At 38.4% G+C, this 26,856-nt stretch overlaps 2 protein-coding genes across 7 annotated transcripts in view; one reads left to right on the forward strand and one right to left on the reverse strand.

The window, feature by feature from the left end:
• The window catches only part of COL17A1 (collagen type XVII alpha 1 chain), a 58,918-nt gene extending 53,748 nt beyond the window's left edge, over positions 1-5,170 (forward strand). For all 3 annotated transcript variants that reach the window (XM_053389279.1, XM_053389282.1, XM_053389280.1), the window contains 2 exons: positions 2,614-2,685; positions 3,323-5,170. In XM_053389279.1, coding sequence (XP_053245254.1) covers positions 2,614-2,685; positions 3,323-3,372 — 122 coding nt within the window. In that variant the 3' untranslated portion in view covers positions 3,373-5,170. The remainder of the gene's footprint in view (positions 1-2,613; positions 2,686-3,322) is intronic.
• A 3,859-nt stretch (positions 5,171-9,029) lies between these two features.
• Positions 9,030-26,856, reverse strand: part of SLK (STE20 like kinase) — a 45,497-nt gene continuing 27,670 nt past the window's right edge. For 3 of the 4 annotated variants that reach the window (XM_053389285.1, XM_053389283.1, XM_053389284.1), the window contains exons 11-20: positions 26,262-26,392; positions 25,529-25,652; positions 24,262-24,441; positions 21,433-21,525; positions 15,162-15,291; positions 14,588-14,712; positions 12,922-13,110; positions 12,367-12,492; positions 11,060-11,173; positions 9,030-10,897 (exon numbers count right to left, since the gene is read on the reverse strand). In XM_053389285.1, the coding sequence (XP_053245260.1) occupies positions 10,751-10,897; positions 11,060-11,173; positions 12,367-12,492; positions 12,922-13,110; positions 14,588-14,712; positions 15,162-15,291; positions 21,433-21,525; positions 24,262-24,441; positions 25,529-25,652; positions 26,262-26,392 (1,359 nt within the window). In that variant the 3' untranslated portion in view covers positions 9,030-10,750. The remainder of the gene's footprint in view (positions 10,898-11,059; positions 11,174-12,366; positions 12,493-12,921; positions 13,111-14,587; positions 14,713-15,161; positions 15,292-21,432; positions 21,526-24,261; positions 24,442-25,528; positions 25,653-26,261; positions 26,393-26,856) is intronic. The other variant, XM_053389286.1, reaches the window with a different exon arrangement.

Genomic DNA, 26,856 nt, shown 5'->3' on the forward strand with positions numbered 1-26,856 from the left:
CCCAAACAGCAGTGCTCCTGTGCAAGGTTCTAGCCAGCCATCTAGATACTCCATCCCACCACTGTCTGCCATTTTCGGTTTTTCTTTCCTGATACAGTGTTGTGTAGTGACTGAGCATGCTTAGTCCTTTGAGAGAGGGTGTGTGTGTATGTACGTACACATGCTACCAGAAGCCTTTGGGTTCCCCTGAGCAGGCTAATATCTCCCTTTTGCTTCTCAGCTCCAGCATAGCCAATCTACTAAATTCACACTTTTCCAAACAATACACAGCCATCCTTTGAAACTCACACTTCTCCAATGGTATTAGGGCCTTGCAGTGGCTATAAACAATGTTTACTTTTGGATCAAGTCTGTTTCACATTGGTGCTACAACCAGGTATATAAAATAGTGATGGGCTGTACTGTATTGTTCCCCCGTTATCATAGCATATTCACCTGAATATGAAGGGGAAAATGTGACCTTTAGTTGCCCATGAAACTGAAAGATCAAGGTTTGTTTATTGGTCCTAGACAACCTAGGGGTCTCAGCAGTCACCTGGTCTAAACATTTGCATTAAGGGAGGCTGTACTCTGTCTGATTAAACCATCCCAACTATGTTTGTCTAATCATTTCTGTCCATCTTCTTAGCTTTCATAATTTCCGTAAGATACTTGTTCCAGGTGTATTCTTGAGTCAAGTGTTGTAATGATCATGACATATATTGTTCATGCCTGTTAAAGTTTGGCCAGTCTGACACTGGTGGCATAGAATCATAGAATTGTAATTAGGAAAGGATCCAGAGATTAACTCCCTGCAAAGCAGGATTCTCAGCTAGATCATACATCTGCTTAAAAACCTCGGAGGGTGAGTCCACCACCTCTTGTGGAGACCTGTCCAACTGTCAAACAGCTCTTACTGTCAGAAAGTTCTTCCTAATGTTTAGTCGGAATCTCCTTTCTTGTAACTTGAAGAAGGTTCGGATTCGGGTCCTGGCCTCTGGAACAGGAGAAAACAAGCTTGCACCATCCTCTATGTGGCAGCCCTTGAGATATTTGAAGCTGGCTATCTTAAGAGCAACAATCCCTTTTGGGAGCTTGCAAAGCAGCCCTGTCCTGCTGGTGTGGGCGGATGCTGAATTTCCTTTGTTTAATCCTGCCTGTGAACAAGTTTGCATATTCTGGCTACCTGCCTGTTCCCAGGCAGGAGTTCCTACTTTTAAATGCTGATATGCTTGTTACCTAACAGAGGTGTGCCTGCTCAGCTCTTAAGTATTTTCCCCCAAAGTGGTAGCATTGTTAATAAGTTGCTGCAGAAACAGCTTAGAGTCTTGTGATAAAGACACAGGCTGCATACATACCATACATTTAAAGCAGATTTTAATTGCAAGGCTTACACCAAAGAATTCTGGGAACTATAATTTTCCCCTCAGAAAGCTATGATTTCAAGATGCTTGGCAAACTGCAGCTTCCAGGATTCTTTGGGAATCATGTGCTTTAAATGTGCATTGAATGTGCTTTAAGTGTACATCTGCCCCTTGCACCAACTGTGTTGGCATAAAAATACCAATCTGTATCCTTCCCCATATCTTAATCTGGGTTTAGCGTTTCCATGGAAAATCTGGTAAGATTTTTTTAAAAATTGTTTCCAGCTGTCCATTTGCAATGTTTAGCCCACATTTGGAAGTTTCCAAAGTAAAAATAGTACAGGGTGTTTTTAACCCTTTAATTGCTGTATTAATTAAACTTAATCTTTTTCCTACAAAGGCAAAGTCCTGGGACACCTTAGATATGAATTTATCTCAGAACTAGCATTTGTGAACAAGAGTTTACCTTATCATTTGTATGAAATAGAAAATATATCTCTCACACACAAATGTTATATCTGAACTTGCAGAAAACAAATAATTATTTGATAGAAGAGATAATTGAATTCAGCTGACATCACTAAGGTTCCCATTAATGTATCTAGATTGCTGTTTTCTGAACACTTTCACAACATAGTCACTAATGTGTCACTTACGCAGGTTGTTTGCTAAAGAAAGAAAATGTGGGAGGAGCGCCATTTTAAACTACACACATTTTTCTGATTGTTTAAATATACAGGAATGTTTTTTAAAAAAAACTTTGTTTCACTTCTTCCATTTGTTAGGCATTATAAGGTGGTTCTTATGGGCTTGGTCTACTGAGGATTCAGACAAAGCCTAACTGTTGCCACAATGGATGATTTGCTGTAACCATATAGTTTTCTGTATCTGGATAGTTAAGATTCTCTCTGTAAAATGCTATTTGAAAATGTGTGCATTTCACCTTAATTTTTGAGTAGTAACATGTGCCATAGATGTCCGGCACCCCCGAGTGAATGAGCACATGTTCTGTAGAGAAATTATCCTCACGGGACTAGCCCAACTACGCAAACGACAGACTTGCATCATCTGGCCCTGTTGTGTGTGATCTGAGAAATATGCTTCATCATTCTCTATGGCATACTTATCAGATTGCAGCATGATGGGATGACGCATGGGGTCAGCTTTGGAAGATGCACTCTTCAAGAAGTGGGCCTGGGTTGTAGTTGAACTATTTTAAATGAGTAGCAGTCTCAATCGAGTAAAATATCATTTCTCTTTCCTCTGCTAGGTGACATAGGACCAATGGGCCCCCCAGGCCGCCAAGGCCCAAGAGGACCAAGGGGTGAAAAGGGCGAGAAAGGTATTTGTTTTTCAAATTAGAAAGGAGTGTATTTTGGATTTGACCAGTACCATGATGGGGAAGCCTAGCGCAGGTCCAAGCATGAAGACTTAGCGTTTGTCATAGTTCTAGTGTAGTCACCTGTATTGTGAGAGTCAACCTTCCCCCACCTTTTTCAGAGACCCATACATAGGCAATGGCCTCAAGCAAAGTTTATTTATTTTATCCTGCTTCTCAGACAACTGGTGTCTCCCAAAGTGGATTACGTAAATGAGAGTGAGAGCAAGAACCTTCAATTAAGTTTACAAATGAAAAATACACAACACACAATGGAAGGGGAATTGAGGGAAGAGGCTGAGGATGTGGCCAGATTGAACTTCCCTTGCTTGAATAGCAGCTGATAGCTTCTGTTCCTGTGGCTGCAGTCAGAGTACCCTTGCTTGCTTCTGCAGTCCCAGGGCAGCCAAGTGGTCTTTCAGGCAGCTCCTTTCTTGGCCTCCCCATCCTGAGGGACAGTTGGAAGTGCAGTGGTTCTTGTTCCCTGGCAAATGGCAGAGGCCAAAGTGTGCTGCTCTTCAGTTCCTAACAGTAGCATGAAAGTTGGGAAAATGTGTACTTGTACCTGTAAAGTAACACTTTCTTATTCCATCTCTCTTAGGTGAAGCAGTGTACGTTGGCCGAAGGAAAAGGAGAAGCATTGGCGTCTAATCTAAGAACACAAATTTGAGCAAAAGATTCCTCAATTGCTTATGATTGCTTTTTTATCTCAGTGGAGACAAAATCCCAGTTTCCAGTGACTTCCAGCAAGTGATGACTAACACTTGGTACTTTGGGAATGGTTTTCATAACATTTTATCTTATTTCTAAGATATGGGTGGCTTCCAGTAGTACATATTGAACTAATGGCTCATTTGCTTGTTGTCCCATATGAATTGGCTGGAACAGAGTATAGCCCTCATCTAAACCCGAGGATTTTATAACAGCATAGCCTCAAAAGTTGTAACTTACTCCCCAGGAAACTCACACTTCAGTTTCTCTGGATGAAGATTAGCATGAGAAATCTTCAACAGAAACTCAACCAAAGTTGAAAGGATTGGAGTCAGAGGTTATGTATCTTCCTTTGAAGTAGGAGAAAGCGTATCCAAAATTATCAAGAATATGGATTTAAGAGTAAAGGCTATGCCAGTTGTGATAATACTCAACTATATGCTAGCAGGATGCATAACCATAGGCTACATTTTATTATTATTAAATCCACTTAATCTGTTATAAAATGCATTGCAAAAATGTGAAGGACCTTGGGGCTGTTAGTATATAAGCACTTTGTTGGAAACAATTTTTAAAATGTCTGCTGTGGTTTTAATTACTATAAAAGTGCCTTTTTAATATAAAGCTTCCTGATTAGAGTTTGTTTACACTCTAGCCTCACTTCAGCAGAAACCAGACACTGAAGTATTATGATAGACAAAGTCAGGGAAGCTTATGCATATAAGTACAGCAGCCTGCCCACCTTCAAAAGTGAGCAGCTTTATCTATGACCATTTCTTCCTCTACTGCCTGCTTGCAGTGAGCATCTCCTAAGCCATCTGTTGTTTTTAAGGTGTGGCAATCCCTATTAGCATAGAATGATGTGCAGCAAGGGGAATTTAGGCAACATGCCTGAGTCTGTGCAAAGTCAATAAAGTTTATTTTCATGTGTCCTAAATCATATCAACATATCAAGAACCTAATGTTGTACAGTGTGAATCCTCTATCCCGTTATTATACATACAATCATGGCAGCAATAAAGTGATAGCTAAGTCTGGAGGGACATGTTTTTGGGCCACAGGAAATTTATCAATGTAAATCCTGATGTTGCGACACATCTCAAGATGTTACAGAATTGTAATTTGTTAAAAACATTGCTGGATATAGGTCAACCTTAATTCCTCCATTTGCTTCAAGATACAAATTTAGTGTTCCATAACTGATAGCAAAAGATTCAGAATTTAGCTAAGAGATCAAGGAAGATCAAATTAGAAAAATTAACACGAGTGCTGGAAATACACATTTCCTGGACAGGTTACCTATTGCCTCCAACCTTATCAAACATATAAGTAGAAATTGATAGCTGCAGTTCACCATCTTGTGAAATAAAAACCAGTTTTCTACAATACAAATAGGTTGATAGTTGCATGGCTTCTTGGTGTGACCTAAGACTAGCACTTCCACTAAATGTGTCCAGTGGGGCTTTGAACTTTTTTCTCCATGAATTCCAACATACTAGGTAGCTAATCAAAATTAGTTTGTGACATGGTACTGAGCTTGGGAGCTGTTTGCTAAGGGACTCAGAATTACATACAAGCCCTTAAGTGCACAAATTATGTCTGGATCTGTGACCCTTGACATGATGACTTGTGCTCAAGGGATTCCAAACAGGGTAAGATGAATTTCCTGTAACTGGCATACTGTTTGTCTGGTTTTGCAGCTTTGGAGCAAACATCCTATTAAATAGTATTTTCAACTGATCAAGCTGTGTGGTTTACACTATGTTTCCTGATATGCAAGCAATGTGAAACAATGTGTTTCCCTCTTTCAAACCCCATTTTGTTTTGATACAAAGTGCCCATGTTTCTTCTTAACATTATCTTTCAAGTGCAATCCTATACATATCTGCTGAGAACTCCTGTTTAGCTCAGTGGGATTTACTTCCAGCTAAGGGACCTGGGTGGCGCTGCAGTTTAAACCACTGTGCCACTTGGACTTGCCGATTGGAAGGTTGGCGGTTTGAGGCCCCACAACAGGATAAGCTCCCGTTGTTTGGTCCCAGCTCCTGCCAACCTAGCAGTTTGAAAGCACGCAGTGCAAGTACAGTGGTACCTCAGGTTAAGTACTTAATTCGTTCCGGAGGTCCGTTCTTAACCTGAAGCACCACTTTAGCTAATGGGGCCTCCCACTGTCACCACGCTTTCTGTTCTCATCCTGAAGCAAAGTTCTTAACCCGAGGTACTATTTCTGGGTTAGCGGAGTCTGTAACCTGAAGCGTATGTAACCCGAGGTACCACTGTAGATGAATAGGTACTGCTCCAGCAGGAAGGTAAACGGTGTGTCTGTGCGCTGCTCTGGTTTCGCCAGGGGCGGCCTACGTCATCCTAGCCACATGACCTGGAAAACCTGCAGAAGTGGACAAATGCCGGCTCCCTCAGCCTGTAAAGCAAGATGGGCGCCGCAACCACAGAGTCGTTCGTGACTGGACTTAATTGTCAGTGGTCCCTTTACCTTTAAACATGCATAGGATTGCATCCTTAAGAGCATCAAAATAATTTCAGTAATTTATCTGAATTTTGGTTTTCTGTGGCAAAAAAGCGTTTAAATATTTGAAGATGGCTAATATCTCTCCTCACATTCTCATTATCAGGCAAAACATACCTAAGTCCTTCAGCTGCCATCCAAGTGGTGGCAGCTGTGGTCAGAATTTCCTGTGCTTGTGTCCTACCTACACCCTTGCTGCAGCTGGTACAAAATACAGTGGCCAGTGTGGTTTTTGGCATTAACAGCCCTTTTCTTTCAAGACACAGAAAGAACAGGGCTAGTGGAAGAAAAGTATAGATTCCTACAAAATAGGTAATGGACCACAGTCCTTATTCTACAGATCTTTCTTGCAGTTTATTTTGTTTGAAATATATGGGCTTCACTTCCTATGCTTTCAAATGAAAATGAACTTTCAAAGCTTGTGGGGGCAGGGGCAGGGGCAGATATAATTCTAATTCACCAATTAAAAAAAAGTTTGCTACCAAGAGTAGGCGGCTCACAGGCAAATACTTCAAGTACAGCACTAACTGAATTGAAATTCTTCCTTCTGAAATTTTATTGTATCTCTGCCTAGAGATAAAAGAAACCACATCCCAACCCTTAAAATAGCACTTTCAAGGGGCCAGAACTTGTGCTTTGGTAAGAAGCTTTTCTAAAGAAAACAAATAGTAACACCTTAGCAAGAATAAAAATTTTGTGCTCCAGAAGAAATCAGTAGCATCAACTTCCAAAGAGATTATTTAGAATCTTAAGATCCAACAGTATTCCTATGTTCCACTGATTTAAATGAAAGTAGGATAAAGGAAAAGTTGTTCTTACCATAAATGGTATTGCACTGAGGATGTAAAGAGGGCTCCAAGCGGATTGCGTTGCCTGCCCTGCAGCTTGGAGGCAGGAAATGCCTATATAAGTTTTCTGCTCTCTTCCTGTTGAGGCTCAGTCCTATTTCTTGGAACAGCTTAGGAGAAAACAAAACTCAACAGCACAAAATGTGATAAAATGTGTACAAAATAGGAAACAACCAGAAAAAGTGGGAGAAAAACCATTCTGGAAACCAACAAAATCCACAAGGACTAACACAACTGAATATGTATTACTTTCCCATGCTGAGCCTGAGGGCTCAGTGAGGAAAGTGCCTGTCGTTCACCAGGCATGGATTGAATCTCCTCAGGAATGGCCGCCATTATGCTTACCAGTTTCTTCGCTCCTTGCTGCCTCCAGATGTTGTAGTCTCAGATCTGGTTGGTTTAGGACTCAATGAAGCAGCAGAGGATGATATCCCCCGTTTCCCTCCCAGCCGCAACGCACCAGAACTCCATTTCGGCCCCTCTCAGGTAGGCACCATTGCCAATATAAGAGAACAAGGGAAGTGTTCGTGGTGAGTCCAGCACCTCTTTTTCTAGAAAATTAACACTGGGTGTCCCTTGCACAGGACTCAAAGGAAGAGGCTGCACTTGCAAGGGCTCTCCCTGGGATCTTCAGAAACAGCGGCCCCCTGGATGCTTGCTGCAGCTACTGCCAAGTGTGGCCCCAACCCTAAAACTCAGCTCCCCCCCTTCAAAGAAGTAGCCCTGAACTGTAGGGGTTTGTCTGTCTTCCCCATAATGAAAGTCGAAAATCCTAGCCTCACAGCTCAGGATGGAGCTTAGAAAGGGAGAGAAAGAAAAAAAGGCAGGAAAGGTGAAGGATTTTTTCTTTTACTTTTTTACACAGAGAAAAAGAGAGGAAGAGCAGCTGTAGAAAACAAATAAGAACAAAAGACTCAATATAAGGAGGAGAAAAAACAACAGGCTGGCTATAAGGGAAAAGCCTTCAAGATTCCAAACAGAATGTTTCTCTGAGTTGAGACAGGAAATGGACTGAGCCTCAACAGAAAGAGAGCAGAAAAATCTTCTGTAGAAGTTTTGGGCATTTCCTGTCTTCAAGTTGCAGCAACACAATCCGCTTGGAGACCTCTTCCATCCATAGGTGACAGGAATTGCAAACTGACCTTAGGTGGTATGATTCTAGCAACTGACAAGCTAAAATAAAGACAGTGATTCAGTAAAAAGTTTTCTTCTTTGACATAATCAACTTAGCTCAGAATTATGAGGGCTTTTTGGTGCCCTTGTAGTAGAGCAACAAAACTGAGCTTCAATATTAATGGCAGTGTTTCCTTCATCAGATTATCCGTGAAGGAAGCCATTTCTCACGCCATCAAATCAAAGCCATATATTGATATCATTTTCAATAAACTCCACTGTGTACCTCCATAGGGAAACCAATCAGGTGCAGGTGCTCAAAGTTTCAGCCAGGAGGGGGAGCCAAACACAAAACAAAAATGCAACTTTTTTTGTACAATTAAACCTGCTTTTATAAAGGGGGGGGGACTTGGTGGCACAAAGGGCAGACCCCTCTCATGGGGCCTCTCTAATTAATGCATTATCTGACTGCCAGCCTTTACCCTGTTCATTTGTGGCTAGGTTCAGACATCACATACACACAGCATGGTTTGACTCTCAAGAACGTGCCCTTTGTTTGTAGGGTCCCTTTTATGTTCTAATTTCCTCCTGGTTTCCAGGGATAACCAAATTTGACAAAATCAACAAACGTACTGTATATACAAATCAAGTTGCTTCTATGGTTTGAAGTGTAGATCAATTTCCGGTATATAGTAACCATAGCACCACTGATTTTGATGTCATGGAAACCTAGGGTTACCATGAATTGGAAAATAAAAAGAGAGTATGCAAGTACAAGAAGAAAAACACATGCACATTTCTGAGAGTTGAACCATGGTTTGGCACCTGACCCTAACATCCTGTGTCATGACACCGGGAACCATGTTGGGATAATAAAGGCCTGATTTTGTAGCATGTGAAACATGCAAAGAAATGAACACTTTATATGCAACACAGGGCAATGGTGATGGAAGAACGCCACCAGGCAATCATCAATATAGGAAGATACCGAGTAGGGCTAAGTTCTGGTGCTCATTTTGGTTCTGGTGCCCCAAGAAACAGCAACACCACAGCATCCTTTCAGACTAGCACACAACACACACACAACTCCCCAAAGGAATCCACAAACTTGAGATTTTTAAAGAGTTTTTTAAACAGATAGAAACAGTATTTAATGTTATAATCAATACTAGTTATTTCATAAAGGTGACTTTTAAAAAAAGTAAAGGCTTTTGAAAACTTTCCCACCAAAACAATTCAGAATAAACAGATTTCAGAACTTTGTAAAGAGCAAAATGCCACATTCTAGGTGATGTATATGCGAATGTACAACCTGGTACACAATACATATTTATAAAATAAAATGTGAAGTATTAAGGCTAGCTATGAAATATTTGTTAGATAGATTATGATTAAAGGAAAACAAAATTTAACTGAAACATGCATCTTCAAAGTATGTTTACTATACTGTCACAATTAAACAATCTGATCTGATAAGATCAACCTCAGTATCTGGATTCAGTAGCCAAAGTATTGAGCACACTTGATTAAAGTACTATATATTTTTATAATCTGCTTCCTTCACATGCAGGAATGCTGCTGACATAATATAAAATTTGTAAGAAATTGGACAGTATTCACATTTAATGAAAAGACTGCAAATGTGAAAACTTACAATTGATTATTCAAAGCTACCTACTAAAAGATTAGGCTGCGAAAAAACAGGAAGCAACCAACATTTATATTACAAATCTAACTTTGGCATATCAAAAGGACAGTCTACAATACTGTTTTTGATATGACTCAGATCTGAAGCCTGAAAAGACAGCAGCTGCTGTTTAATGCAGGCACATCTCCTGCCAACAACAAAATATTTCTATCCCACCCCCACAGCAAATAAGTTATAATACAACTATGAATTTTAGAAATAAAACCATTTAACTTTAGTTACTTCATGGTAAAACAATGAAGCAGATTAACCATTTGTCTATACATGTAACTTAAATCCTTCTATAGATCAACATACATTTTGAAAGAAAACATGCCTTGCAATCCAGACATCAGCATTGATTTGTACGAACGGGGACAGTCACAGCCATTTTCTGCTCTGGAGTTTCAAAACTGCTACTTTGAGTAAGGAGAGAATCCATTCAGTTCACGTTTCCCTAATTGTGGGGGTAAGAATGGGGGTGCAATTTTTGCACACTTTTTCTCGAGAAATAAATGATATTGTTTTATTTCAGTTTGTAGAGGAATAAGGTGTATATTTTAAAGTAGACAGGAGTACTCTTTTTTAAACTTTTACATATTTTAGTGCAAGGATTTGACAAAAATTGTGGCAGCGGCAAGCATTTCTGTTACAGTAATATCAGTAACGAGGGCTTCTTTAGTGATATAGAAACATGACCCTCTTACAAAAAAAAAACCCTAGCATGTTTACAGGTTTCAGGCACTGAATGAGGCTAGTGACCCATTTCCTCATAATGGGCATAACACAACAAATATTTGGTTAAATGAGTAGTAGTATATCTGCCTAAGAATCCTCTACAATTATTCCTGGGGCATTGCAGATTATCTTTAATAGTTTAGGCTTGCTTTCCAGTGCCAACACAGTTGGATACATTTTTTTCAGTCCAGTTTTCAAATGGCTATCCTTGAAATACATGAAATATATCATATTGGATTTCAAGACCAACATTTGTGCTTCTATATCTGATATCACTGATTGTCTCCACTGAAGGTGGATGGAGTTCCACTGAGGTTCTTGGATGCAGAGTGTAGATTTCATTGTGACAGAAGCTGAAGAGGAGAAGCTGAAAGACGCACCCAAAGCCACCTCACAGAGGCTCCAAATTTATGATCCAGTGGAGTGCAGGCTAGGGACTGGGTAGAATTTAGAAATCCGGCTTTGCGCTGATGGATTAAGGCATTCAGATTCTCCAGACATTTTAAAGAAAACCTCCTGTTCCTGAAGTTTACGAGCAAATTCTTCTTCTAATGTCTAATGACAAACAACAAGAACATTTAAACAAAATAAACATGATGAGCTTGGTGTTACTTTTTGATCTGATTTATCAGAGACAAGCTACAAAACCAACTGCCCCATATAGTATTAGTATAGAATATAATATTCTATTGGAGATTCACAGTCAATCTGCATTACCTTTTTCCTTGGTCTCAGTTTCTCTCGCCATTCTTTAAGTTCTTGGCTATGTTCCTCATCCAGTTCTTTTAATTTCTGTGTCTCGTGTTCAACCAGCAGGTGGCATTTCTCATTCTGAAAATGGGATACAGATAATCCTTTAGTAAAACTAAATCAGATTAGACATTTGGCTACTTGTATAGAAGCATATGCTGACCTAATTCTTTAATTAGCTTAATCTGTACAGTAGCCAAGATAATTCCTACATAGCAATGTTCTCTATCAAGATTTTAGCTTTTCAATAGAAACTGTTACTTGAATTCCTCAAACAGGGCATGAAGAATATGTATTATGGTTTTTTAAAACTTTATCTGAAGCTAAAACTATGAACATATCTCAGAGCTAGAATCACAAGATTTATAGTGCAGACTGACAGGGGCTTTCCTGCATGATATATTTTTTTAAGTTGCAAAAAGTTATGCAATCTATCAGAATTTCACTTTTTTTGGTTCTCTCACACAGAAATTCTTCTATTTCAATAGAGGTACTAGCTTTTATGAGATCAGCCCAACCAGAAACCTCATGTTGTCTTCTCCCCAGTGCTTTTTCTCCTAAAAAAAAATATTTAGAGGCACTCTCATTTTCCTACTTATGTTGAAATACTGCCCCTCAATGAGGCCAAACTTAGATTCACAAAATGTTCAGGGGTATGTTTACCCCTGCATCCCCCCAGAAAAAAAGCACTGCTTCTCTCTACACACACGGTCCCTATACGCAGTCCATTTTGTGTATAAATATTCCCCGGTCTTCAGTTTGCCAAAATTTCCACAGCTACTTGGAGCACAGGAAAATGTTGATACACAAATATACTTCATGCAGTTGAAAAAGTTAGAAGACATCATAGCAGTAACAAAACTGTAACACTGCTACAAATCCGCAGCTAAACCCAGCTAAGAGACATGCTGGAAGATCTGGATTAATAAGAGATGTTTTCACCTAAACACCAAAAAGATACCAAACTCATTGGCACATAAATCTCACAGAGAAGGGCATTCCACATGCAGGTCACTACCACAGAGAAGGGCCCTCTTTCTGGATATCACCCACCTGACTTCAGAAGGTGTGGAGACTTAGAGGAGGGCCTTGGAAAGAAAAACTGGTGCAGATTCATTTGTAAAAAAAACAAAGAACAGAAATACTGTGTGTAGTACCACAACTACAAAGTGTCACATGTAACTGCAGCACATGAAGTGCCATCACACTCAAAACAGACCTATCCCATGTATAAATTACATAAAGGGGCACATTTGGGATTAACATTGTTTAACCTGCAGCTGATGTAATTCTCTAATGTTGGCTTCGCACTGCAGCTGGAGGTCTCGCATTTGATTTTCATGTTTCTGATGTTGAGCCAGTCTCTCATTTTTTTGCCTTTTTTCTTCCTGAATAGCAAACTTTCAGAGAAACAGGAGGACTTAAATTAGAATTTTTGAAATGTTTATAGACTCAAGCATATAATTAAATGACAGTGTAACATTCAAAAACAGTATATTGAAATAACTAATATTAGACAGATTTGAAAAAACATGGGCTTGCAAAAACCTTCTTGGTTCATTCTTAGTACATACTGGATAAATGTGGATCTTATCTGAAGGAGCTGATCCACAAAACACGTAAGCAACAATATGACTTGGTTCTTAAACCAATTCTAACTGGCCCACTAGATTCAATAGGCTAATAGTAAATCAGCTTCAAGCACACACACATAGCTGAAGACATCACTTCCAGAGACTTGGACTCATCAGATTTTTGACTTGAGAGTTTCATAGAACTGCATAATGTGTGTATGCAGATTCCTCCTTTGTCTAAAATCACTGCTTTACCTGCTTAATCTTTTCACGATCCTGTTCCGGAGTGCTTGAGGAGTTTATTCTTAGGCTCTTTTTAAACATTGCCATCCTAGTTTTTGCTTCACTACGCTGGATTTTGGGCAACCGAGCTCTTTCCTGGGTATGCTTGTTTTTTAATTCCTCAATAAGCCGCTGGTTATATCTTTGCATCTGTTCTGTTTCCTTTTAAAAAAATGAGGGGAAATACATTTTATATATCATCAAACCTTTTTTGGCATCACTTACAAATGTTCAGAATAAATAGGCCAATGCGGTCTCGTCGCCATTTCAACAGTACATTTAAAGTATTTAATATACATTTTACCCTGTGCAAATAAAATAAAACACATCATAATTAAATTTTCTGTATCAGAAAAACTGAAGATAAATCTTTTTTTAAAAAAATAACTGGTTAGTCAACCAGCAGTAATAACAACATACAAATTTCAGCCAACTGAAAAGATCATTAAATCATATTATTTCAAAATTTGCAGCTCTCTTTTTACCTACTACCATCACTCATAGTTTTCATTTATTTATTGTCTAAACCAGTGATTCTCTACCCTTTGGGTATAATGCCCCACAAGTCCAAATTTGCTTGGTATAGTAACCCATCTTTTTATTGTCACATGGATTTTGCAACTTAGGCCTTCAACATCCATCTGTTTAACTGCAATTTTGTCTATTTTATAACCATTACTTGAGGCATCCAAGGAAAACGTTCCTTAACACCCCTATTGATATGAAATTTGTGTAAATATTTAAAGAAATATAATGCTATTCATTATTTTATTTATAGGAATGTAAGACCAGCTATCTGACTGCAGTATATTGCTTCAAAAGCTGTAACTTTTATTCAAAAACCGCTGTGTTAATATAACAAATTATGGATATTTTAAATAGTTTTATTCATGAAAAAGTCCATTTTGGCGAGTATCAATGGGGTAGCTGAGCTTGTATTTTGTCAACAAGTAGGTTGATGCAGGTTTTGATGGTTGTTAGACATGGTCTCAGATCATTATTGATAAATAAGATAATGATATTATTTATTAGTTTGACTAAGCAAGGAAGGATGGACTGAGGGTGGTGCCAAGCCTATAAAGCTTGACACCTGCCCTTGCACTACAGGGGTAGAAAGGCACATGTCCCTTTCCTAACCCCCTCCACAGAAGAAACCACCCATGCCTTCTCAGGAAATGCAGGGGGCAAACTTGCCTCCATGCTAGGGTGGGAGCAGCATTCTGACATTTGGTTACAAGTGCCAACACAGCATTATAATATGCAAACAAAAACCTGCAAGAGGTATTCATCATACCAGTTCAGAGCAAAAGCAATACTTATTTTGGTTTTACTTATACGGACCACACCTCACTTGCTCAGGTACTGTGACCCACTTGTGAGTCGTGACCAACAGGTTGGGAATTGGTGGTCTAAAGTGTTTGTGTGTCCCTCCCTCCCTCCCTGAATTTAAGGCGCTGTTTTGACCTTATGAACATTGGGACTAAATATCAGTGCATCAAATAACTTACACAAAATATAAAAGTATTAAATACTAAAGAAAAAAGGCAAGAAATAAATAAATAAATATAGGTAGTGGGAAGGGATGTATTTGAACCAGGATTTGGAGCCAGCAAAGAGGATGAACTAGGATCGCACTAACTTTTTCATGCCGTTTAAGCAGCTGATGTCTTTGCATGAAGTACTGATCTTTCAGTTGCTGTTTTAGCAGTTGGTGTTTTTCCTGCAAGTGTCGTTCTTCTAGTTCCCATATTGCAGCTTCACGGGCTAGAAGGGAATAAAAATTCTGTCAAAATTACAGAGGAGTCACCCCCAAAACATTCCTTATACAATGTATTTCACGAAGCAATCAATAACAGAATAACCCCAATGAAATATTTAATGGAGAAATGCATTGAAGAAATTATTCCCCATCAAGTTATCCAAAAACAATTCACCAAAATTGTAGACACAAGTAGGCTTGTTTCAGAAACAGACAAGCCATTTTAAAATGGATTCTGTACACCATTTTCTGCTTGCCTAATAAAGACTCTTATGTACAGCTACAGTCTTCAGTGGATTTTCATGCCTTCACTAGAAGGACATAAATTTAGGACATGACTCATTCCACAAGTTTCATGGGGCTTGCATGTGAGCTGTACTAGGTGCCCAGAGCCCTTAATGCTTTTTTAAGTTGATGAACAATAATCCCACACTGGGGGGAAAGGGAGAAATACCTCTCATGAGTTGTTGCTTATTGTTCAGACAGTCCCGCTCAATGGTAGCTAGCTCAGTTTTTTGCTGCTGAATGATTTTCTTTAGCGATGCATCCAGTTCTTGCTGCTGCTTCTGTACAAACTCTTGTTCCTATCAGAAATTAAGCCAAATTGAGTAAATTACGCACAAGTCTCAGATGTCTTCATTTGTATACAGCCTTCTTCTAAAGGATCTCAGAGCAGCCTTTTAGCTCACAACTAGCAGGTAAGGCGCAATATGCGGAGAGCGAAAGATGCATACACTTTGCCACAAGCCAAACTTCAAACAGGGATCTGAACCTGGGTAACCCATATTCAAATCACAACATTATTTTCTAAGGGTCAATTAAAACATTTACACAGCAAGTGAGCTTGCTGTACTTACCACAGCATTTGAAGTGCTCAGCACTATAAAGTGTGAGGGGAAACATGCATTTCTCAACAGTAGCAAACCTATACTGGGAAACTAATGGGCCCTATGAGTTCTCTCTCTTTCTTTTCCCTCCACCAAGTACTGCTTTTTCAGCAAACATGTAATTTTGCCAATTATATATGAGACAGCCTTGCGGGCAGTCACTTGCCAGCCCAAGTTAATTCTTTGTGGGCAAGTAGCTTGTCAGATCAGTTGCTGTACCCTGCTATGTCTTTGTATGCCAAGCCATTACAGACTTTATGCTCATCAGCAAATATGGAAAAAAACACACACAACTTAGAGAATCTTTAATTTAAGGACCATATTCAAATCTTATACAAATTTGCTTGCAAATTATCATTAATGCAGTTATAGTAAATTACCAAGTAAACTAAATTCTGTTTAGGAAAGCAACAAATGACAAGATTAGGGCTGAGCTGTTTCAGAAAAAACTTGTTCAAAATTAAAAGAAAGCCACCCACCCCCACCCCCCAAAATTTTCTGGTTTCTTTCTTTTTGGTAGATTGTTACAAAAATAGCTGTAAAAAGTGTCCATTTCATGATCCCTGGGGGGCTGGGAGTGATCACTGTCCACTGCCTTTACTCTAAAAGACTTCTTGATGTTGACAAATAGCCATATCAGATTCAGTACATAGTGCTATTGTGACATGTCCATTATATGATCCATAAATGGCTGGGATCACTTAAGGAGGAAGAAAGCAGGGTGGGATGAAGGTCAGAATAGTCCAAGGAACAGCAAATATAAATAAATGGCTGAAAATTATTGTGACTAAGGTAGGTTTAATGTATTTTGTGGAATGAGAATGTATTTTCTGTCTCAATCATTACTTTCAAGGAGAAATGGAAACTAGGGAGGGGATTTAACCCATGTAAAAAAAAGCCTTCATATAAACAAGAATATTTGCTGCACATAACCAGCTCTCTCTTGCTATCTGTTAACAATGGATGGCAAATTACTCTCGAGAATCAATTGAACTGTCTTGATTCAATCTATGTGCAAAGGATACTGAAAAGGTTTAGGTTAGAATGTGTACATCTGTCTTTTAAGAACATGTGCAAAGTCTGGGGAAACCTCTGGTCCGCATGAATCCTCTCCAAGATAAAGATGCCTATTATATTTTCAACATTGTATTTTCATGTTTCAGAGCAAGATACCCAGACCAAGTAGAGGACACGTGATAGCCTAAAAGACCAAACACTTCCAAAATTCAAAATCCAGAATTTAGAAGATTGGCTCCTCAATGGCACTGTAAACAGTTTCACATTAGGCAACTGACGTACTTATTAAGCTGCACCATCTATAGCGTGTAATGTGAGGCTGGTAGATAAGCAAATGCTGGGGAAATGAGGCCAATGGCTTCCAGATGCACATTTTGAACAGTGCACATACACAAGAAAAGGGCTTCCAAAGATTAACATAACAAGTCATGTGTAGCTATTTTAATGGAAGTGGTTACATGTGAAGTATTTATCACCTACTTTGTGGAAAGGAGCTTTATGAAAACAGATGTCACAAGCTCAGAAAATAACTAGAAATATTGGCCCTACATTAGAAGTTGATCCAATCCTATACAGATCATTCCACCAACGGAAAGAAGGCTGTGTGGAAATCTAACAATGTCTGAACACTTACACATTATTTCCAGGTGTGGGGTGGGCACATGGTATTATGGGCATCTCTCTCTATTATATAATAAAATTTATGCAGAAATCTTGTATCAAATACAACAGGGACACTTCATGTTGAGACAGGCCCATGTTTTATGCATTGGGTAAGTCACATCTGATGTCCTTGTAGTTCAAAAGGTTCATATAAAAGGAAGACGTGTGATTTATGGACACAAATGAGAAAATAAATAACAAATCTACAAAGTTCACCTCCAGGCCAGGTTGCACAGAAATCATCCGCCCTGATCGCAATTCTTTACTTGCTAGTAATCTTCAGACAAATTGCATCTGACCAATTTGATGAAGATGTTATCAAAGTCCGATGTTCTTACTCATCTCACAAGAACCAACAGAAAGCACCATACAGGAAGATTTGTACATCCATCAGAATTGGTCACTTCTTTTCCTAACAGCAGCTTCTTTAGGCCACATGCTAACTCACTTTTAAAAGCTACAAGGGATTAAACAGCAGCTTCTATCAAGTGGGTCGGGGAGGAGGAAAATGAGGAATCCATTTGCCAAAATCCCCCAAAATCAACTTATGTGATTCTATTTATTCATCCTCTCCAGGAAAAGCACAATGTAGCAAAGAAATTAGATGGACAATGGAACAGTGCAGCAGTGATGGTGGTGATCCTCTGTGTTTGGGGACATTAGGTTCTTAAGGTCCCTTTCCCTTTTTGCATGCAAATTACCCCTGGTTAGCATTAACTACAATGCAACATTAAGTTTGCACCCATGCTAACCATGGTTAGTTTTAATCAAAACTTGCAAAGTAGATTTTCACTGCAATTTTCAAATCTTAGTTTAAAAACTAAGCATATTTAGTGATGAGGTAAACATAACACCAAACCAGAGTTAACACTAACCAGAAGGGGGGACCTGGAAGCCTACTGCATGATTCCACGGTTTAGGTATCACTCTCATTATAAATGTATTAGATCAATGGCACAGACATAGTTTCTGGGAATTATAAATTATGTAAGTGTGGAATATCTGTAGAACCTATATATATAGTTAAAGTATAGTTTCTTTTTTTAATTCTCTCCTAATGAAAGTCAGTGAGACTGAAGTATGTTCAACTTTGGTTAGCTTGTGTTTCCTGAAAACTATAGAAAATATGCATTATTTTAAACATCCCCCAAAACTTAAAGCTTTACCCTCAGAATCAATTTTTTACAAATGCTACCTTCTTCACTGCAATACAGTGGTATCTCGGGTTAAGTACTTAATTCGTTCCAGAGGTCCATTCTTAACCTGAAACTGTTCTTATCCTGAAGCACCACTTTAGCTAATGGGGCCTCCCGCTGCTGCTGTGCCGCCGAACGATTTCTGTTCTCATCCTGAAGCAAAGTTCTTAACCCGAGGTACTATTTTTGGGTTAGTGGAGTCTGTAACCTGAAGCGTATGTAACCTGAAGTGTATGTAACCTGAGGTACCACTGTTTTAGGGATTGAATTGCCTCAACTCCCCGTGACCCCACAGATCTGTTCTGGAGAGTTGAAGGAAACCCCAGAGCAAATTTCAGAGGATGCGGGGGGGGGGGGCATGTGAGAGGAAGAGAGGGAGGAAAAGTTTGTAGTTTACCACTATCAAAATTCTAATGAAAAGCAGGAAAAATGCTCCAATAACAAAAACCAAAAAATTGTAGAGACAAATCCAAAAACCCAGATCTGTAGAAACAGATGTCAACAACAAGAAAGGTCCACTGTCTACTTATTGGCTTTGATGAAGTGAGACAATTGGCAAATGTACCTGCCCTTCTCAAGCAGCAATTCTGCCAAATTGCTGGAGCTGGATTATTAAACTGAAATGAAAGCAAGTAGTGTTTCAGTCCTGAGGCTTCCTCAGTTTAGATGAGTATGTTTTAGAACACAAAACATGAGAATAACCTAGATAAAGGATATTACCACAGCCTGTTCTGTAGTTTTGTGAACGAAAGGTCAGTTGACATAGACTTCCATGTCAGGCTTGTGATCACTAACATTCTTATGCAATTAAAAGAGAAAGAGAGATTTGGTATACAGTGCTGCTGATGGGGAGCCTAGATGTTCTACAGATTCCTGTTCCCAGAGCCATGTAACAAAAGGCCGTTTCAATAAAGTTTGCAAAGCAAACTTTCCACCTTCCTACTAAAATCCCAACTACCATCTGGTGGAACAGAAGAGAGAACACAAAGGTAGAAGCGGGTTTGTTTAAAAAATAAATTACCACTACTGCACAAGGCAGAGAAGAAAAAAATGTCACAAGGGTGTTCCTTGCCCCATGAGTCAAAACTTAGGATGGCTGACTCTATAAGGTACAGCAGGGAACACCCATTGTCAGGTGGTATCAGGGAGCATTCTGGAAAATGCCTGTTTCACTGCACACAGAAAAGCAAAACATAGCACTGGTTTCACACATGTGCTGAAAATCAACAAGTCTCATTTGCCCAGTTTGTCCATTGCAATCTTTGTGCAGATGAACACATTTTTAGATTTTTTTAAAAAATTCATCAGCACATGCGTGTCAGAGAAAAAGCAGAACAACAAGCTAGAACTACAGAGGAAACATCCAATTTTTGGCATGTTGGACTTACATCCTGCATTATTGCATTGAAGAGGGTACATGAGGACAACTGAAAAGACTGAATCATAACCTGAGCAACGCCCTGCAGAGCAGAATACAATGTACTTCCAAGGTCAGAATGCAAGCACAAACCATGCATTCAAACACCGAACATAAGCAATAAGACTGTATGACTCATCAGTGGAGCACCTCCCTCCCTAAAAGTAGAAGTTGTACTGAATTACTTCTGTTAAAAGATTTAAAATTTCTGAAACTATAGTTTATACCTACAGTGATGTGGGTAGAGCTATGAGAACAAAAATTACACTGTATTCATAAAGACACCAATTGCAAAACGAAGTAAAAACCTTTATGTCATGTCTTCAGTATTTATTTTATTTTGCTAGATAATGCCCTACAACCTAGTCCTATTTAACCTATATTGTTAACTCTCTGTGCCCAAAAGATATTAATGAATTTTCTCCAATATATTTAAGACTGTAGTTACTCAATAAGCCTTCATGTAGTACAATATTGGCTGGACGTACACCTTCTCAAATATCCAGTTCCAAGAGATGTGCACATTCAAATATACACAGTTGTCTTTACAAGGCAGTAGCATACACTACTGTGAATATCAGCAAAAGCTGGATTCTGCTCCATACATGAGATAAACTGGCTTTGGACAGTCTGGCAATGCCTCCATTTTAACACTCTTTCCTCTCTTTCACTCCCCTAACATTCCACCTGTCTTTCTTTAGTGCACTGACTCCTGAGATTTCTCCGTCATTCAGGGAGTTCAGCAGCGGTCTCCTGACCCCCTCACACCTTTGTACAGAAACTGTGATACAGCTCACTTAAAAAATTTATACCTGAAGCATTACTTCAGAATTACTCAGTCTCATTGTACATGAATACATAGGAAGTATTCATGGATATCAGAAATTATCTGTACTTAGTCTGGGATTTAATACCAAGACAAGGAATGTCAACAACAAGTGAAGAGTTCTTCATAGCCTTAATCACTATATACACTGCCACACAGCCAGATCCTTATATATTTCAGATGTGCTTTGTTTCAGACAGGAAATGTAATCAATAGTATGTCTGCTGCAATAGCATGCTTGGAACACAGAAAGTACAGGCAAGCCATTAAATAATAAACATGGACACCATCATGTCAACTGCATTGCCTGGGATTAAAAGATTCAAAGATAAGATATAATGAAAAATTGCTTATAAAAATATTATTTACTACTTTTACACTTTGGTAACGTTATTCTTTATGGTAAATGCCCTGAATAAAGTAGACATTACAGCCTGAAATTCATATCCACACCTGAATACACACTAACTACATAAATTGCATTTTTGTAACTTTGGCTGTTGTTCTAACTAATCACATCTAAGTAAATGAATACTGAATAGATTGCACTTCTGTTTATATGACACATTTGAGCTACGGTTTTAAGAATGGCGAGTCATTACAAATTAATATCATATTTACTCAGAGGGAAAACAAAAAGCAACCACTATGGAATGGTTAAAGCTATTGTGAACAAAGCTGCTTGGTTGTTTTTAGAAGCATGAAGCTGCTGCAGTTACCTGAGCATGCTGGGATTGAGAAAGTTCCTCTTTCTTGCGTTTCATGAGCTCTTTTCTCAGCTCTTTTGGTGCTTTCTCCACTTCATTAAAAACCTATAGTGCACAAGCATGCAGAAGGTGGGGAAGATAACCCTTTTTCTCCACAGCAAGCATTTTATGGTGAATACGAGAGGAGCAGGTCAGGCATTATAAAGGTTATCAGAGAGCATGCATTGAAGCCAGAAGAGTTAGCTTGGCAGAAGATGGATGGAGGAAGCAGACATGCACAAAGCATTTGCGGACTGCATTCTACAAAGAAGTGCACGAGCTAATCGTATTCTAGAAACTAGTTTCATTTTGCATGCAACTACTAATTAGAGATGCTTTTACATTTACTTTTTATGCAATCATTCAGTATAACACGAAGGAATTTAAGACCGTTGTCAAAGGAAGAATGATATTGGGAGGGACAACAAATGATTTTACCGTCATGGAAAAGCTCCAAAATAGCAGGATGTTTAGATTTCTCAAAAATAACAGCTACTGTTGACATTATGTCTTATTTGAGACACAATTGTCTAAAGAACAACTTTCATAAAAGTAAGCCACCTCAAAAGGGGCATTTGTAGAGCATAGGAAAGTGTAAATCAAGTGTCCAGTTTCATATAGCTTATCTAGCTAGTGACATTCAAAGAAGGCAACCACTTACAAATATTTTTCAGCAATGTATGTCAAAGGATCTAAAGGATCATTTTGTCAGGAAATAATAATGCATGTTATATAGATAATCAAAAGTATGATTGTATATTTTTTATACTCTCATGAAGAGATTCAGTACTCTAGATGTTATTTCCTACAAAAGAACTAGGAGGTCACAACTATCCAAGAACAAATGGCTGTTTAAAAGTCAAAGAACCCACAGAAAACAAAGCCCAAATCACCACATGCTGCTGTTCAATGAAAAAGATTGGTCCTGAGTGCATTAAACCTCTTCACCAGATTTCCTTTTGAGACCCAATTACCAATAGAGACTCAGAGTGCAAGAAATTCAGCAAAAAGAAGAGGTAATAGTCAATATTGTGCAATTTAAACACAAGTGATGGTATCTTGGAGATTAAATGACATATATTACTTAGTATAAAAATCATGAAAAGTTGTTTAAAAACCAAATGAAAGCATCTAGAAATCTGTGCAATCTGTTCATATTATATGCCTCAAAATTGGTATATTATCTAGAAATTGTTGAACTGCTTTTTTAAAAGTTAAGATGAGAAGTAAAAGATTACAGGCACTTTCTGTAGAACAATGAGATCATAGGAAGAATGTCTGCATTTTGCACAGCTGTATTTCTCCCATCCAGTGTAATGAAAGAATACAAATTTCAATTTGGTTTGATTTTAAATCAACTGAACTTGATACATAACTATGCTCTCTGCTGAACTAAAACGAAACTCAAATTAAATTTAAAAAATGCCTTTATCACTGACTGGGTCATTTCTAGTACTTAACATATATTACAACCAATCCCCCATGTGAGTTATTCTGAAAGATCAAGGGTTATACGGTGGTACCTTGGTTTACAATGATAATCCATTCTGGAGGTGCGTTTGTAAACCAAAACAGGTTGTAACCCAAGGCGAGCTTTCGCCAATGGGGCCTCCCCCCAAAATTTGTTCGTAATCCAAAAAAAATGGGTTGTAATCCAAAAAAAGGTTGCAAATTGGGACATGCACTTCCGGGTTTGATGTGTTTGTAATCCAAAACATTTGCAAACCAAGACGTATGCAAACCAAGGTACCACTGTATCCAATGCTAGTCCTACTCAGGGTAGAGTCACTGAAGTTGCAGTCATCACTAACTTAGGTTCACTGGGAGTAATTCAAAGTAGTGCCATGGTAATCGTTCTTGCAGCACAACTGTTTCATCTTGCCAAATGGAAAGAGCCCGCTCTCCTATCCCAGTGTGCTGTTCTGGAGGTTATCCTTCTCCATCCGGGCCACTTTAATGCTGTGCGGAGGGAGGAAGAAAGCCCTGTTGCATTATCCAATGTCCACGTGCAGGCTTCTGCTAGTGGGGCTCATCAGTTGAATCTAGATTATTAGTTTAAATGGCTTTATAATGAGTAGAACCAAGTTGGCTACAACAAATCTTGCTATCAGAATCATGCATGCAAACAAAGTTTTAAGATTTTCTGGAGGCACAGAGCAGTCTTCCACGGCACAGAGTTCTAGACTCTTCCACACAAAGTTAATTAAATCGCCTTTTTAACAAATTCAACTACAAGTAAAAACGAAAACAAAAAAACCATTGCATTTTGCTATGAATGTTTCATGAACCAATGCACAAGTAACCTCATCCCTCCACCTTTGTGCTGCTTTTATATGTACTGAATATAGTAAGGAAAATCTTTACTTGTCACACATATCCAAAGAGGCACATGTGACAGATATGTGTGCAATGGATTCTAGCAGTTCTCCCTATTGAACTCCTAGATCAATTTTACATTGTCTGTACAGGTATTGACTACATATAACATTTGATACTGTTCCAAATAAGTGGCGAAACTCCTATGCTAACAATGATGTTTAAATCATAAGGGTGGAGACATCTACACCACATAATTGTTTTTTCATTATATTTTCTTTGCTCTTATATAAGGTTACTATTTTCATTGCACATGGCTATTTTTTATTTTAAAAAACTTTTCAGTGCTAAATAATATTATAAAAATACATCTAATTTTGAGGCATCTTATGGTGATACATCTTTTTTTCAAAGTAAGATTGCAGACATCACTGGAGACCAAGAAATACCAACCTTATTTCCTCCAACTAAATAAATAGTATTTACCTCTTTTTTCCTGTTTTTCAGCATGTTCTGAAATTTGGACAATTCTTTCTCTTGTTCTGCTTTGATGCGTTTTGCTTCATCACGTAAGCGATTTGTATGTTCCTGTTCCAAGCGCTCTATTGTCTGTTTCTGTTGTTTTTCCAGGTTTTCAATCTCCTGGTCATATTGCCGCTTCTTGCTCTGAAAAATAATTCCATTAAATTTTATATTGACCTATTGTTGAATTTGATGGGTTTGAGGCAGGGCAGAGGAAGTCTGCACAAGTAACAATTGCATATGCTTTTCAGTTCCTAGATTTTCTAACTGATTGAAAAGGCACTACCTGGGTTTTTCTGCCATTATGAAGCACAAAAATACTTTTAAAACCCCATAGAAATTCTTCAAAACTCAGAATCAGAAGTGGAACTAATTGTTATTGCACAGAGTTTAAAAAAATTGGCAGAACTCTTATCTTCTCAATGGGACTGATAGTATAAAGTTTATTTCCTTCTTGAACACAAACAAACACATGGTGAAGTGATCTGAAATTCAGCTCTTGAGAATCTAATATTTGGAACTCAACATATGTAAACTGTTTTGTTAAGGGTATAGTGGTTAAGCTTTGTTTTGTATGCAATCTTTAATACAGGAGCCTGTTACAGATATAATAGGGAGAATGTTTCTCTGCCCAATGAATGAGCAGATCCTCCAATACATGGAACACTTTTTCAAGTAAGTTTTTTTTATTATCCACTGCAAAGAAAAAAGAATTGCACATGGGCTAGAAGATCACAGTATTTTGGTTACCACAGTCTACTACAGAAAGGCAAAGATCATGAACTGGGCCTCTGAAATTATTTTGAGATATTTTCTGCAGTTGTCAAAGTATGCAACAGCTTCCTCTTCTGTACAGCAATCCTGGAAAGCTGCATTCACTACCTACAAGTAGAAAATAAATGTTTCTAACCTGCAAGGGTAAGAAGTGGCCACATTCTGCCAATTCTAGTACTGACCATGCCTTAACAAGACACTCTCAAGCTAAACAATGCAGTGCTTCACTGCCTTTTCCACTGTTGGCAGCCAGTGACTACATGCAGGGCTACCATTGCAGTAGTTTGCAGTTCAGTTAAGGCTTTTGGCATGCAAGTTTCATTCATAATACATAAGATGAAATGTGGCAACAAGGGGCAAGGATATACCTAGAATGACTTCTAGGCTGTTTACATTAAGTAAATTAACTCAAAATAAGGGGCCTGCAAAATGTGGGTGCAAGGAAATCAAACCTTACCATCATTTCTTGTTCAAAGCGCCTGAACATTTGCTCTCTTTGTTGTAAAAGTTTATTACTAAGCTGCTGTTGAGCTCGCTGCTCTTCTTTTTGTAGAAGTCGTAACTCTCTTAATTCTTGACGCCTGGTAGTAAGGAGAATGGAAGCAGTATTGCAGGGGAGAAAGAAACAGACCGAGTTCAGAATTCTGCATCAGTGTACAGTGTAGATGCATTGGGGGGCTGTGCAGAAACGACCATCTGCATTTAATATATTATTTATTAAATTTCTATACTGTCCTTCATCTGAGGATTACAGAGCAGTTTACAGTATAAAAACACAAAAATGCACAACATAGTAACAAACAAAAACAATACTCCGCTACTGGGCCATAGATTGTTTAATTAGACAAAGGCCTGGGAGAGGAGGAATATTTTTGCCTGGCATCTAAAAATATGTAATGAAGGTGACATGTAAGAGATGGGGAGAGCATTCCACAACCAGGGAGCCAACACAGAAAAGGCCCATTCTTGTGTTGTTACCCGCCAGACCTCTCACGGAGAAGGCACACAAAGAAGGGCCTCAGATGATGATGATATGGTCCAGATTGATTCATACGTTATTTAAAGGGACAACATGAATTTTGTTAAATATAATCAAACCACAGTAAGTTATTAAAAACAAGCATGAGAAAAGTTGTTTTAATTCAGAGAAGAAATCCTCTCTCATTAAGAAGGGGTATTTTCAAACTTACCGAAGATATCGTAATTCTTCACTTTTAGAATCACTTTCTGTCACAATTTTAGAGGTAGTCACACTTACTTCCACACCATCAACAACAAATTTGCGAGTTTTCTTTAATGTTTTCTTGTGTCTTTTAGTTTCCTGAATAAAAGATCATGCATTATTTCTGTGCTGCATAAAGTATACCTGTTCAACCTTTACTTATTTTTGAAAGAACCCAAAGCCTGCAAGTTCAAAGATTTCAGTTTCCAATCAACAGAATTAGATCCTAAATTTCTTTATTTAATTCTGTTTCTTTTCACAAGATGGGCAAAGATGGACTCAAGTTTGCTATGAGGTATGTTCTTAAAGAAGAATTTATTTCTTCAACTGGGCATTTTGGACCAGTATACTACGGAATATACAGACAAGGCTGAATATCTGCTACATATGCAATCCACCTTCACTTTTACAAAAGTAACCAAGAACAGAAAGATAATTCAAACCTATTTTCAAGCTGTTAATTCAGAATTATGGACATCTAGGATGACAGCCTTAAAATTCTTATTCTGCATGAATTCAGGAACCTTCACTTAAATATGTAGACAGATATCTAGTTATAAACA

The sequence above is a fragment of the Podarcis raffonei genome, chromosome 5 (assembly GCF_027172205.1).
Source record: "Podarcis raffonei isolate rPodRaf1 chromosome 5, rPodRaf1.pri, whole genome shotgun sequence".
Classification (NCBI taxonomy): domain Eukaryota; kingdom Metazoa; phylum Chordata; class Lepidosauria; order Squamata; family Lacertidae; genus Podarcis; species Podarcis raffonei.